This window comes from Dicentrarchus labrax, unplaced genomic scaffold, assembly GCF_905237075.1.
Source record: "Dicentrarchus labrax unplaced genomic scaffold, dlabrax2021, whole genome shotgun sequence".
Taxonomy (NCBI): Eukaryota; Metazoa; Chordata; class Actinopteri; family Moronidae; genus Dicentrarchus; species Dicentrarchus labrax.
In genome coordinates, this window is record NW_026136724.1 from 15753025 (window position 1) to 15768881 (window position 15857).

Sequence of the window (15857 nt, forward strand, 5' to 3'; positions counted from 1 at the left end):
TATTAAAATAATTGTTTTACAAAAAAAACTTTTTTTTTTTTTTGTTTTTAAAAACAAAAAAGTAATATTATTATTTTTTTTTTTTTGTTTTGGTGTTTAATTTAAAACAAAAAAACATTTGGGGATATTTTTTTCGCCCTTTTTTTTTTAAGTTTTTGTTTGTGGTGGGAGGGGGGAAAGCCCTATTTTTGGGGGGGGTTGTTTTCTTGGGAGGGAAAAAAAAAAACAAAGGTTTTTTTTTTTTAGGGGGGGGGTTTAGTTTTTTTTTATAGTGGGGTGTTTTTTTGGGGGGGGCAGGTATTTTTTTTTTTTTCAATATATTTTTTTGGAGAGAGTTTTTTTTTTCTATACATAAAAGGGAGTTTATTCTTTTTGTTTCCAATTGTGTCTTTGCCTGAAACAAAAGACCCCATGCAAAGAAACACGGGCTCCTCTTACCAGCATTGTTACCACACAGCCATTTGAACTGGCTTCAGAGTTTATGCCACATGGCCAAAAAGCATGTGGACATTAATCTGATGCTATAACCGCATTTATGCTTTCCTAAAGGCTTTCAACAAGGTTTTGGATTGTGAAGTAAGCCACTGATCCAGTTCATCCCCAAGGTGTTGGGTGGGGTTGAGGCCAGTCAAGTTCTTCCACACTAAACTGGGAAAATAATCTCTTGATGGGCTGTGTTCATGTTGGAACAGGAAAGGGCTTTTTCCCCAAAATGCTGCCAGTACAACAATGGTTCCCAACGTAGGTCACAAGATGAACCTGAGGGGACCGCATGATGACTACCTGGGTAGGAACATCTAAATTCTGCTACACAAGATTGAGCTAATGTTGTTGTCTAATCTTCGCTTCTTTTATGTGAAATACTGAATAGTTTTACTTCTCCATGCCTCTAAAAATGATTCAAATAAAACAGTCTGCAAAAGAAAAATCTATCTTAAAACTGAACTGTGCACACCTCATTGACCTGCACCGTGTAATGAGGGGTCTAAAGTATACACTGCTTTGTATTCAGGGGTCACTAAAGGGCAGGGAAGCACTGGTCTAAACTATCATTGTATGCTATTAGCCTTAAGATTTCCCAACTGAGCCCACATCATAAAAAACAAACCCAAAGTAAATGGAAAGTTTCAACATACTTCTAGCATATTGAGTAAGAGACGGCTGCAAGTACATCGATTTCAGAATACGATCGATATATCTACTGGCTCGTTTTGACCCTATGACCTTTCCAGGAACCTGTGACCTGATTCCAGTTTTGGTTCCTGGGTTGCAGTCCCTGTTCGTGAGGCCTTTCGGACGGATCAGAAACTATCTGCAACATGCCTCATTAAGACTGTAAACAGCACTGGTTTTTACTTCTGTTAAAGAATTTCTTGTAACGTTTGTGATATTTAAACAATGTCTAATGAGCAAGACAAGAGAAACTGTAACTTTAAAGTAAAAACCATTACTTTGATGCTACTTTGGAGGTCGTCTTCTATCATTTCAAACACTTTTATTCTCCATTTTCACGTCTGGATGCCCCCATTTTAAACAGCACACAGTTGCAGACACAAACGACGACAAGATGATTCACTGTTGTTGTCGTCAAATGCAAAAACATGGTCTCAAAAAACCTGCTGTTTAATTCTTTATCAGCCTAATTTGCCTGATCGTCATGCTTCTCATGATGTGGTGAAAAGGAGCTTTTAGTTCCTGAGTGTAACTGACTTGTGTGTTGACGTTTCTGGGACTAAATCGAGAACAGACACATATAGTAAGTACAGCAGGTCAAAGTTGAACCAGGAAAAATCCCTAAATCTGGCTAAATTGTTAACCTGTCTCACCGCCTGATTTACTTTGGTTGCTCAGCCTACTGAACTGGGACCTACTGCAACCACTGTGTCCCCACATATAAAGCAATTAAGCTAAAAAGGGGCAATTACGGCCAATTAGGCACAAAAATATCCAGCAAATTGATTGATTTTTATGTGATATCAAGCTACAAATGGACTGCATGGGTGTGTGTTATCAACATTATTATTAGTAGCAGTAGAAGATGTAGTGGCCTATTATTTGGCAAAAAAGTGTAACTGGAAGGCTTTGGCATGAAAAATGCCAAACTCAGAAATACTGAATATGGGCACAAAACACAGTCTTGTCAGTTTCATTTAAAAATATATCAGGATTTGGACTTCAAAAGCTCATACGAGTCCAACCCACCGAAACACACAGACACACACTTGCATGCATAACTTCCCTCCGATGCCTTCCAGCGTAGCCCTTGCGCTAACCACATAATGACATTAGCATTTCTAGCCCTCTTCTCTCCACATCTTATCTACTTCAAAAGCAGCGCTTCATTAACTACTGCCATCTATCAGAGAGCAGGGAGCCGGCTGGAATGTGTGTGTGTGTGTGTGTGTGTGTGTGTGTGTGTGTGTGTGTGTGTGTGTGTGTGTGTGTGTGTGTCTCCACAACACTTGCAGTGTTATGTGGGGTCACAGACTTGTAGATTAGTGTGACAGACTGGACGTCACACCTCTCCCTCCGTCCCTGCATGAGTCTCCTCCACTCAGTATCAACATGTTTGCCTCTTCAGGACCAAACACGACATGACCAGAACAGGAAGTGTGCGAAATCTACTTATGCTGACGCTAACAAAGGGGAAAGTCATGAGAGAATTAAATTAACAAGAAATTCCCAGCAACACTCTCCTGGTAATGGATTTAGCACTTTACCAGCTTGAATTACGTCTTTCATTACGTGTTTAAGCAACAAGCCACAACAGCGGTGACTGACACAGATTTCACAAAAACTAAAGCTTTCCAAGACGTTTTAAATCAATTACATATGGCATATTAGTTAAGAATAACATAACATAATAAAAATGTCCAAGAAAGCTTCTGTTTGAGCAATCTGTTGGTATTTTTCCAACTGGTGCTACTCTAAGTGGTCTCTAGTTGACATAGAAGAGTATTTATTCAATTCATATTTAGATTAACAGACACAAATCCAATGTTCAATCAATCAAATACCAAACAGGTAGAGGTTGAGGGTCAAAATATAAACAATTAAAGTTACTTAAATGCACTTTTTTCACCTTTTAAATTGTGCATTACGTGTATGTATATGCTCCTTTATGAGCAATATAAAGTCTAACGAGAAGTTACCCAGACAGCCCAAAAATGCTATGCCAAACCGCCTTAATCTACCACATCTTGTTGCCACATTCATGCCAGACTCATAATTAATAAAGTACCAAAACTCGGCAAGGGTCGACTCTGGCACAAAGTTGGCCCGAGTTCTGCTAACTAAAGTTGAATCTTTCAAACCTGTGCTGCCAAATCACAAATTCGACTCAAATTGTTATTCGGACATTTTAGCGACGTTCACAGATCGAAACTCATGAAAGAATTTGTCCCTTTGCTTAATTACTGGATGTATAGAGGATCTATAGTATGTATAGACAACATTATAACATGTTAATTTAGATCAACGTTATTCATGTGAATTTGACTGAACATTTTTTTGCCACAAGCGGCTAATGTACCAACTATACAGACTTTATTGCTAGTGTGTGCTTGTCTCTGTGTGTGTTTATGTGACAGATATCAGGACTGACCAGGAACTCCAGTTCTTTCTGTGTATTTCCTCCAGTCAATTGTTTTTCCTCATGGGTCAAAAAGTAAAAAAAAAAACGGGTTAGTGCTCAAGTTCTCAAGTAGAAACGGGTGATTTCTATTTGCATCCACTTGCATGTTTGTACTGACAGGTCTTACTAAAGTGGTAATTAACTTCCTTATAAAGCTGACAAATGTACAACTTTATCACCCGGGGGATTGCGATTATATGAGGACATATGATTTTAAGAATTGCTACGTAACTTAATATGCACTTGTGGAACATGTGAGAAGATGTGTGAACATTGTAAGCTACTAACAAGTATTAATCTGCAAGTGCTGAAGGAGGCATCAGAGCAGAAGCTGCTACTTTATCACTTAGACACCAAATTATTGAAGCTAAGCTATGCAAATGTGACTATTCCTGAACAGTTTCTTGACTCTTTTGTCTATATTTATGATTTTTTTTTTTACATTTAACAATCACCACCTGGAGGTCATAGCTCAGTCCCGTTTTTATTCACCACTACATCACTCCCTTTCCTGACGTGACCTGGCCAATAGCAATAAATCTCAGGTTGTTACAGGTTATAGGGAGAAGCAGTTCTCAGAAGAGCTGCGGATTCCCCGAATTCCTCATTTGCCACCGTCAACCAACGCCGGTGTCGCGCCGAGAGGCATGATGGGTAAAAGATGTTCCCACATGGAGATAACAGATGTAGTGGTGAGTGAGAGAGAGAAGGGTGTAGTTTTTTTATAGGTAGAGAGCAGAGGGAGGAGAGACCGATAAAGAGCGACAGTAGGGAGGCTGGATCGTCCGTCTCTGGAGAGGAGTAGAGGGAGGAGGAGAGATTGTGGAGTAAAGTGAGTGATGGAGGAGGACGCCATAGAGAGATATTGACAGAGAATCCAGGGCACCAGATGGAGGGAAAGAGAGAGAGATTTGAGACTCAGACAAAAAAACAAAGATTTAGATTGAGGGAGGAACAAAGAGCGACAGAGGCTTAGAGAGCAAGACAGAGAGAGAGTGTGTGTGTGTGTCTTGGCGAGTATGGAGGTCTCAGTTTCTTGGCAGGATGCTGCGGCAGAGTTTGGCCCGGACCCTAATGGAGATGTAAGAAGCCTCTGAGTTTGATCACACACACACACACACACACACACACACACACACACACACACACACACACACACACACACACACACACACACACATACATGCACATACATACACACTTTCACACCTTCTTCCCCTCTCGATCAGTGTGGCTCCAGACAAACTCAATGCACTGACGCCACTGTTGAACCCGAACTAAAGCAAAGATTATGGCCAGAGATTCACTGAATGACTCCTGATGCAAATAATAATGCATCCATGCAGAAAATCTGCAATGTCGCTGGAGTTTCTCAGACTTTATACAAGTGAAAATAAGGGTACACACACAAAAGAAATCAAGAGGACCTTGTTTACTGTAAGTTATGACAAAAAAGTATTCTTCTTGCAGGAGAAAACACAACAAATTTTGAACATAAAAGAATAAAATCTTTGTGAAACCTCCAATTTTCTTAAGTCATAAGTGATTTCAGCACCAATAGTGACGCAATACTGACATCATGCTATAATATGTGAGTTTGTGTCAATAAAGTTAAATTGAATTGAAAAGATTTCCCAGTACTGCATTTTCTTAACAATCAATTAATTGTTTTGCACATAAAATTCCAAGAAATTGTAGAAAAAGTTTCCCTTCATATGTTTCCAGAGCCCAAAGCAAAAGAATCCAATTGTTTGTTTTGTCCAAAACTCAAAGATGTTCAGTTTACTATCACGTATGGTAAAGAAAAGCATTACATCGTCACACTTGAGAGACTAGAAAGAGAGAATTTAAGGCTTTCTTGCTTTTATAAATGACAAAAACTATAAATATTAGTTATACAAAAAACAAAAAATCCAGTAAAATCTTGCTTATTGTCAAGTGGGATAACCATGGAATAAGGCCCTCCATCTATAGATGATTTAATGAAGAATCTAGCTCTTCAGAGGTCTTCCTCTCTGAAAAAATTAATAGTTGTTTGTTGCCCATTAAAGTCTTGTCCAATAACGAGTTGATTAATCAATTAATCAACTAGTTTCAGCTCTTTAACACATATACCGCCCACCAAACCATGAGATTTACACATAAAGCACCAAATTTAAAAAACGTACAATTTGTCACAGTAAATCCCAAATGCTCAATGATGACTCTGTGACACGCAGATGCTCTTAGCTAGTGTGAGCGTGTGGTCCTTCTTAATCCAGTCCTCAATATGACTTGCATTCTCCACAGTTAACCTTTGACCCAGTTTAAGAGTCCTGGACCACATGTTGCTCTTGGATTCCCCCCCCCCCCATCAGCTTTCACCCTTAATGCTCACCAAACAAACACACACGAAACAGTGAATACTAGTGGTGGTTATGCAAGGACAGTGGTTATGTCACACACTTGGCCTCACAAAAACACACACACACACACACACACACACACACACACACACACACACACACACAAAGACGTGGCCTGCCAGACTTGGTTTTGGTTGTCTGATTTGCCGTTTCCGGAATCGGAGAGCTAAAGTGTTGCGGCCGTGAAACAACTTGAGAAAAATAAACAGAGTTCTTTTCTCGCTCTTCATCCTCATTGGAAGACACTGAAACCACCACTACACACACACACACACACACACACACACACACACACACACACAAAAAGAGCCCCATGCTGTGAGCTACGACGACAGAGCGCAGTACAAAGACTCTCCAACACAAGCAGGGGAGGACATCAGAAAATAAACGTCAGGGGAGACCGCCTGTGAGGATGCCAATTAAAACAGAGAGTCCATACACAAGTGTTGAGCGTGCGTCTCTTCTGGGAGTCACTTCATTCCACTTAAAGGTTGTTTGTTTGCTAAGGAGGAGGGAGGTAAACACACCTAGCCACACACACACACACACACACACACACACACACACAAAAACAAGATGGGCTTTCCCCCCGTGAACATTGAGCGTGAGAGAGTGAGATGGGATCAGCCACCATCTGCTGTATCATGACTCATTCTCTTTGAGTGTATCAGCTTTCAATCACCCGTCAGTCCATCACAGTCAGTATGTTGTCACACACAGAACATGCATCTATCCTCATTTCCTCAACACACGCGGTGCTAGTGCTACGAAAAGCTGCGTGCGTATATGAACATATGTATCCGTAGCAATCCAACAGTGTTATTAATCCTCGCCAACTTTATCGTTTAGGGTGACCTTCCCCCATAAAAAGCAATAAAAAGTAAGTTTACGGTAATGTGTTGCATAAGATATTTTATATCTTTGCCTTTAAAGGTCCAGCGGGTAACATTTAGGAGGATCTATTGGAAGAAATGGAATATAATATTAATAAGTATGTTTATATTACTGTATAATCACTTGAAAATAAGTGATAATAATCTTTGAATGAGCTGTTTTTAACCTACTGAGGGTTTCAAAGCCACAGTAATTTCTACTCCCCGCTTGGAAGGCTGAGCAGTATTCAAATGGTTGCAATCTGCCACTTCACCACTAAATGCCACTAAATCCTACACACTGGTCCTTTAATCTGTCCCAGCTTCTCCTGTTTGGTTTGTGGTTCCTTCCAACCAATCTTCAAGAAAGATACAGTTGCATTTACACGAGAGATACACTGGTAACACTAATCTGATCCACCAGATTGGTATCAGTGCTAGTATAGACCGGATTGAGCGGATCGGGTATCAGCCAGATGTGACCAATCAATATCGAATGCAATTTCTTCTTCAATTTTGTTACAAATTTCAGTGTTTTTGCTGTAAGTTACATTCAGTCACAGTGAACAAATTGTAAGTTTGGGGAAAGAGATTTCTGTATCAGCAGATTACATGAGTGTGGGTACTGGAATCAGTATTGGGGGAGAAAAATGTGCAAAAAAAACCATAATAAAATGCTTAAAATCCACCTTTTTTTAAACTTTCTTTTTCAATTGTCTTTTTGTATTTTGTTCCAGTGGGACACAAATGCACATAACTGAACAGAGAGGTCACCAAGGACAATACAACACAGTTAAAATGTTATTGGTACAGCAGTTAGCTGTGTGTTCAGGGTTACTTGCCAGTACTCCCATAGTCCTAGGACGAGAGAGAGGCACACAGAGACAACACTAACAGGGCATCAAGTAGGGATTGCTTCCAGTACATATCAAACCTCAGAGGGAATTAAAATGACTATATAGCAAATACAAACCCTGTGCGAACAAATACATCACAGGAATAGCTTAAAGTCTATCTTCCTACCTTCTTAGATGATGGTTTTTGCAATATGGACACTCTAGGAAGAAGCACTTGCTATTAAATGCATCTAAATGCAGTTTATGTTACATGTATGTAATGTTCCCTTCTTTTAAACACAATTAAAGCCACAGGATATATCCCAGTATGATACCGTATCGTCTACATTTCCCCAGTATGATCCGACTTATAGCTGGATGTGTTGACAGCTATGTTAAAGCATTTTAAAAAGGAAGTGTTTTCCCCTTCTAGCACCGAAACCCACAAACACACAGTGGTCCGTGTACAGTGCAGGTCATCTACAAGAGAATATGACCCATTAAAACAGCAATGAGATCATCCAGTATTGATTTTCCACTGTGCACGTGTGTGTTGGTGTGCTCTGCTCCACACCACCAAACTGCTGCATTACAGCCAGAGTATCATCTTCTCTGCATCCTGTGCTTGTGTGTGTGTGTGTGTGTGTGTGTGTGTGTGTGTGTGTATACAGTATGTGGGTGCATGTTCACGTCCCACTTGGAGGTTTAGTGCGATTCCCTCAGTGAAAAGAGGAACCTCATGACTTAGGAATGCTACGAATGGCTCAGAGGCCTTAAGATGGGAAAGTATGCATTGATTCCCGGACATCATTCCCATAACATTAGCCTCCGCGCACACTCCTCCGCTGTGACCTCTGTGTGGACTCACTCATCTGGTAAAAGTACAACATAGCTCTCTATTAGGAGGTGCGTCACACCACTGGTCACTCAGACACAGATGTGCAGACACGTCGGCTCGTGTACCGGTGTCTTGACCCAGTAAAACCCAAGTGTGTGTAACACAGTAGACATAACTCACTGACACTGACACGACGCCAAAACCTACTGTTTTTTTTCCACCCATAATGCATCTGACCTCGCCTTCACTCTCCATATCAGTCTGAGTTTTGTTCTGTCTGTTGTGTGTTGTTTCTTGAACTATTATTGTGATTGCTCTCCCAACGTTTTCCTTTGGTTGTGTCATTCTTAATCTCCTCAGTGAGCTTCAAATGAATTCAGCGTTCTGTAAATAATCACCGTCCTTCAATAAATTCAATTAAATTCTAATGTGCAAAGCAAACATGCGATGCAACAATGTTTACAGTTTTGGGACGTGGGAGATGAGATACATACAGTAACAAATTGGGTGTATATATTCCGTTAAGTCCCTTTTATCAACAGAAATTCATGGCGTGAAGGACAAACATCCAACGTGAAAGTCTACGATACACACTAATTATAATGAAGTTTTGAGGGTGTTCACACGGGAAAAGTGACAAAATAAAGTACTCAGTCCTTATGCATACTAAAAATACTCGCTTTTTGACTTTGTTGTTGATGTAGGTCACATGATAGCTCCATGACAACCCGAGCAAACGGCATCTCCTGATGAAAGCCATGAGATGTGGCTGAAAGCTCCAGAAATATGACCTCACCACGCCCTATCATTAGCTAATTAGCATAAAACACACAGTACAGCTGAGGCTGACAGGAATGCCGTAGCTTTGCAGATAATTAAACACAAACCAAAGTTAGACCTGTTTCACAGCAGCCATTTTGACATCAAAGTGAGGTAAACACAGGTGTTCGCAATGATGCTAATTAAGGGTCCTGTTCCATTTAGTGTAGCCGAGCCTTTCCAGTGAGCCGACACGCACAACAGCAGCACGATGACTGTATCATTAGTAGAAAAAGTCAGAGAATCACCAAAGTCAGTAGGATTCATCCTTCATGGACCATGAATGGATGTACAAAACTTCACAGCAATCCATCTGATAGTTGTTGAGATATTTCAGTCTGGAACAAAGTGGTGGACTGACCAACATCCCTAAAGCCGCCACCGCTAATTAAGGACAATTAGTAAACACTTCTGTACACAGTTTGCATGGAGCAATATGAAATTGGGACACAGCTTTTACGCAGCAAGCCTACTTCTGCATGCAAAGCCACTTGAGTGAACTCCTTCCCCCACCTAAACCTTTATATTATCTCAAAGAGGAAACTCTGCGCAGAAAAAGATGAACAGAAACAAACAGACATAATTAAAACGTGGGTGTCAATTCACCACATCTCGACCCCACTTGTTGCAGCCGGTTGTGAACCAGATTTTGCTTCTTACTTCTTCTTTGCAGTTTCCATTAGATGCAGTACTCACAGAGGATTAACAATCAACAACTGCTATAATGTCAGAAAACTCAAAGAAAGCTCAAAGCTCGGTTCACATTTGGACGAAGGGGGAAGCCTCTGAGCACAAACTGTATTTTTTAACACTCCTGGAACAAACTTCCAGTGAATTAAAGTGTTTAAATTAAACTTAAACAAGTTCAGTTCTTGCCCTTTGCAGGAGTCCTCCCCTGGTTTGAGAAGCTCTTGGCTCAGTGTGCTAGTGGCTGGCGTCCTCCCGACCTCAGCCCCGGTCGTGAGACGCTCTCTACTCGATGGGCCCGAGGCGGTACTCCTCCCGGACGCCCCCCAGCCTTTGATCTCCTAATCACCTGGCTCAGCCTCAGCCTCAGCAGAGAGGAGGGTGAGTGGGAGAAGGAGGAGGAGGAGGAGGAGGAAGGGGGGGACAATAATATCCTCAGCAGTTGTTCCCCCTCGAAGCCAGATTGAAGCCTTTTGTGGTTTGAGTTTTGGAAAGGAAAAGAGGCTTCGAGTGGGTCTCGAATGTGAAGATTTTGTAATCTTTTACCAATTTAGGAGCTCATTTTTCAAACGGCTCCACACAGTCACATCACCAGATACTAAAAATAATGTAATTTATCTTCTAATCAAAGCGATAAGGTGAAATCTAAAGCAATCGAACACCCTGCCACCTGTTAACCTGTTGACATAAGCAACATCCATGTCTTCTTAAACAGCAAGTGGAGGCAATGCAAGTGATTTTAAAACTCAAAAAGCAGCCAATTTGAGCCAAATCCACACACCATCTTTTCAGGAAATCCACGTGGTCTTGGACTTCCTGCACGTCAGGCCTCAGTGGCATCATGTGAGCAGACATAGTGCAATACAAAAACACCACGGCGACGTCCAAGAAGACCTTAAATGCCAGCACAGTCACTACAAATACATAACACACTCCTTGCATATAAGCACAAAGCACAAACTAGAGTCGATACAAAATGCCTCCATCATCCAGGAATCACACTCGCTGTTCAAGTAATCAACAATTTGACAGCTGTCAAGTGTCGTGGGGCTGAAGGTACTGCCTGTTCCTTCCTTTTTGTGCTGGGCAACACTCAAAGCGACACTGGCAACCCACAGAGGACAGGAGATGACTAACCTTTAAGTGACGTATTGATAGATTCTGTCAAAGATACAGTATGTGCTTTTTTTAATATATATATTTGGCCTGCAGCTATTCAATCTATTCTATCTATCTTTATCTTTATTTTTTTTTAAAGTGTTATTTGCTTCACAAAAAACTCTTTGAGTTTGCATAACAGAGTTCCTTTTCTTTCTCCTCTCTCCTGCAGCATGTTGCAACCCTGCACACAGCTCTTGAAAACACAAATGTAGTGTATTTTATCGTGTTTTTTTTATTTTCTACCTCAGGGCCACCATATGAAAAGAAATGTGCAGCTGATACAGCACTAAATATATATATATATATATTGTGCTCTCACTGCAGCTGGGACTGTTGTACTGGCTCCGTGGCTAATTTCTAGTGCATTAACCAATGAGGAAAGCTGAATTATGCCTAATTTTGCAGCATGGGAATCCCCCCAGCAGCACCCCAATGGGGGGGGCTCCCAGGACACTTTAGCGGTCATAAGAAGGAGATGAGAGCGGCTGCTTACCTCAGTAGGTTGGGCAGAGGGATGGAGCCGGAGCCTGACCCCAGTATCCCCTTCTTCCCACTCAATAATTTCTCCACAACGGCGACATTCCCGGTCCGGGCGGCTTCCAGCAGCTCCTGCTCCTTCCCCATCCCGGACACAAGTTTTTGCAACGAAGGAGTGATGAATATCCAACAAATCTCCCATATATCCTCCTCCCCTCCGACCCCCTTTTTGCTCTCACTGTCTGAGGTGGGAAAGCATCTGAAAGGATTTCCTCTCACTGCATGCTTGCTGCTTGCTTGCTGCTGCTTGCTGCTGCTGCACGGTGCTCTAGGTGTTACTGATGCTGCAGCGCAGGTTTTGGACGTGCACTGCTCCCCTGGTGCCTTATAACCTCCCCCGGTGTAAACCCCAGTGCAAACAAGCGCTGCAGGGGTGGTAGGTAGGTGGGGAAACCTGGGGCTCCGAAGCGAATCCCTTTAGTGTGAAGTAAAACAGTAAACCCTGGTTTTTAAAAAAAACAGAAAGAAGGAAAAAGAAACGTACAAACTCCTTCTTTGTCCGAACAGACGCTCCTGCCCCCCACCACCACCACCACCTCCTTTAAAGCTCCAGCTGATACAGGGATGGAGGTTGAACAAGGTCCGCCTCCACAAGACGCTCTCCGGTCCCGCTGCACTCGCCACCTCTCTACCCCAGAAACCTACCGCACTGCCCGGTGCTTCTCGGTGTCGCCTGAGACGCGGGGGGTTAAGTTAGCCGGAGTGAAACGGTGGACTTCCTGTTACAGCTTTCAAAATAAAACCGTAATTTATCCCGATGTGTTACAACAACTGCAACAGCAACAAAAATCTAAAATATAGATTATAATTAGTTTAATTCATTTAAAGGGGATTTAATCAAGGTATAATGTATAGTTCAGAGAGTCTTAAGGCACTTTGTCTCAATGATTTAAATAAAATCTTCAATTCAATGGGGCAACTTTAAAATAAATCTACACTTTTGAGTATAAAATTAACTTATAATCAAAATATTATTACATGAGAATGTAACATCTCTGTTTTTAAAAACCTCACTTTTAAATCTGGCTTTTACTTTGGAGTAATGTTAGTTTTTAGGTTTTACTCTTTCATTTTATTTATTGTATTGTGTTATTTCTACGATCTTTTACATTTTATTGTTTTTATTTTATTCATTTTTTTTGCCTTGCACAATTTTATTTTGTTTTTACGTGTTGTTTGAATTTGCTATGTGAATCACTTTGGGCTGCATGTTTGTATGAAAGGTGCTAAATAAAGAAAGTTAACCAGTGATACACAGATTTTCCATCACTTTCCCTATATTAAAGGTAAATTTGTGACTTATAGAATGGAAAGATTTAATTTTTATGCTGGAATACTAGTCCCAGATTTGATTTTATTACACACAAATTAATTAAGGAATATACAATATGTAATCCACAAAACACGTGTTAATTTGTATGCATATATATATATATATATATATATATATATATATATATATATGTTTTAATTGTTTCTTTGATGGTTATATTTGGATGGTTTTGACACAAGGACCCTTTCGAGATCAGGTCAGGGCCCTTTTAATGTTGTAAAAATGTGCATTAGTGGTGCATATTCCCACAAAACCATTGAACAAACCATTGAATATTATTGAATGTTTGGAAATAAAGGCAGCTAATATATGACTCTAATATTATGCATATATTATGTAGCAAAGTGTATATATTTTTGGTTTATTTATCCCACATAAAAAAAAAAATTAAAAAAAAACTTGTCCTGGAGTCTCCTTGTGCAAGACTAAACATTTTATTTTGAAAACAAGGCATCCCACTTCTGCTTTTATTCTATCTGACTTGACTTACAGACTTACTGTTACAGTCTGGGCGTGGATGACGATGCTACAACACCAACAGGAGGCAATGCCTTTTGTTTAAAAAAAGTCCCACTCAAACCCTCCCAGCTGTGCCAGTTGTTGACCATTCACTTCTTCTTATTAAACACGCGCATGCGCAGCTCCCCCATCCGCCCTTGGAGGTGTGTTGGATTTGGAAACAAACAGGTGAGATCCTAAAAATAGCCTCCCTGTCTGCATGAATGGTGAATGAAGGTAGAAGATGGGGGGTTTTTTAATGTGCTCAGATCTGTCCACTGACAGCCTGGGAAACAGACACACCCCTGGTGCATGCTGGGACCTGCCCTGGTGGGTTCATCCTGCAGCCTAATTGGAATTTAGGGAGACGTGCTGCCTTCAGGTGCTCCACCTTACAGCCACAATGTCCCACTTCTGTTACAGGTTAAAGTGACTTTCTGGCTGCAGTGAAGGATTATTTTCTTTATTGATTGACCTGCTGATTATTTCCTTGAATTGATTCATCCCCTTTTTTGGTCCATAACATGTCAGAAAGTAGTGATGAATGCCTATTTTATTGTCTTGCTTTGTCTGACCAACAGTCCAAAACACAAACATATTCAGTTTACAGACATATGAAACAGAGAAAAGATGCAAATATTCATATTTGAGACGCATTTGTGCTTAAAAAATAGAAAATGTACGCATTATGGAGCCTTTTCTGTGCTACAGTGAAGGACTAAAGAGACTGAAAGCAGGCGTATAATTAAATATAGTGCTGCAATTACTGATTATTTTCATTAACAATTAGTATGTTGGTTATTTTAGTTATTATTCTAATAATAATGTAATTTGTAAAATCTCAAAAAACGTGGTAAATTGTGATAAAATGTTGTTTCGTGCTGTAAATTTATAGGTTTATTCGTTTTTCTGGTCCAGTTTGCAGCTTACACAAGTGTGATGTGTCAACTTTACAGTGAAGAAGGAGACATCTTCTGTCCAGCAGGAAACCTGGGGAAAAAATTGCATATTCCTAGATTCTGGAAGTTTTAAATGAATGGTGCTTTTTTAAATGATTTTAATGTGTAAAATATACTTTTTTATTGCATATTAAACACATCAGACACCAAAATTGTTCCAAGCAGACTGTTTGTATATATTGTAACACCTGTGTGACATTTGACCAACTTCACAGGTGAGACAAAACTATATTTTGCCTTTTTATATAATATATATTTATAATATTTTGAGCGTTCAGTATCAGGTCCTTTTGATTAATAACTCCAGACTGCTTTAGAATTCACATGTGCCCTTTAAGCCGGTAAATGCCAAAATGTCACTTAAACACCCTCCGTCTGGTTCTCACTCCTCAAATTATCTAATAAAAAGAGTGGAGAGCGGACTATCTCCTCCTGATGTGGACAGACTCTGATATGAATAGACACAATAGCAGAAGCTCAGGTGTAAATAATAACGTTAACAATGGCTGAACTCCATTTAGCTGCTTTCTCTCGTACATCATATTTCCCACAATCCAGCTGTACATGTAATGGTGCAGGCTCCCATTCCTCCACTATCTCGCACACACACACACACACACACACACACACACACACACACACACACACACACACACACACACACACACACACTGTATATACATGAGTGTGTACATGGCTTTGCTTACATTAAAAGGACCTGCCATCATCACAGTAACATTAAGCTACAGTATGTTAACAGGCTGTCACGTCAAAAGCTGCAGAGCAAAAGAAAAAGATTTTTCTCCGTCTCCCTCACACACACACACACACACACACACACACACACACACTCGCACACTTAATGCCCTTCTATGACTCACTACACTACTCCAGCCGTAAAATGTCATGACCATTTATGTGCACAAAGTCCAAACACACTCTCCTGCAGCGGTTGAGTGCAGCTCATTTGAGGCTGCCTTTACACAGTTTGCCTGGGTCCTTCCTCCACTTGTCACAGAAACAAAACTTCAACATCGTTTTACTAATTAATTTGAAAGAAATGCTGCATGAAATGAACTCGTGCTATAAGTTTTTTAAACAAGATACCAAAAAAAAAAAAAAAAACGATGATGTAGGAGCTTTTACATCTGCCAGCAACATTTCTTTAACAGATTTTAACCAAGAAAAAAACATATATAAATTAAAAAGTAATTAAAAACGCTTGTACGCCTTTTATAATTAATTTTCAGTGGATATAAATGTGTTTTTCCTCTTCCT

General features: G+C 40.3%; 1 protein-coding gene across 5 annotated transcripts in view; it reads right to left on the minus strand.

Moving 5' to 3' along the window:
- The window catches only part of anks1b (ankyrin repeat and sterile alpha motif domain containing 1B), a 218406-nt gene extending 205957 nt beyond the window's left edge, over window positions 1–12449 (minus strand). Inside the window, exon 1 of one of the 5 annotated variants that reach the window (XM_051391667.1) lies at window positions 11746–12446. In XM_051391667.1, coding sequence (XP_051247627.1) covers window positions 11746–11876 — 131 coding nt within the window. In that variant the 5' untranslated portion in view covers window positions 11877–12446. Of the gene's footprint in view, window positions 1–11745 lie in introns of all 5 variants that reach the window. The other 4 variants (XM_051391664.1, XM_051391663.1, XM_051391662.1 and 1 more) reach the window with 4 other exon arrangements.
- Window positions 12450–15857: the final 3408 nt, after the last annotated feature.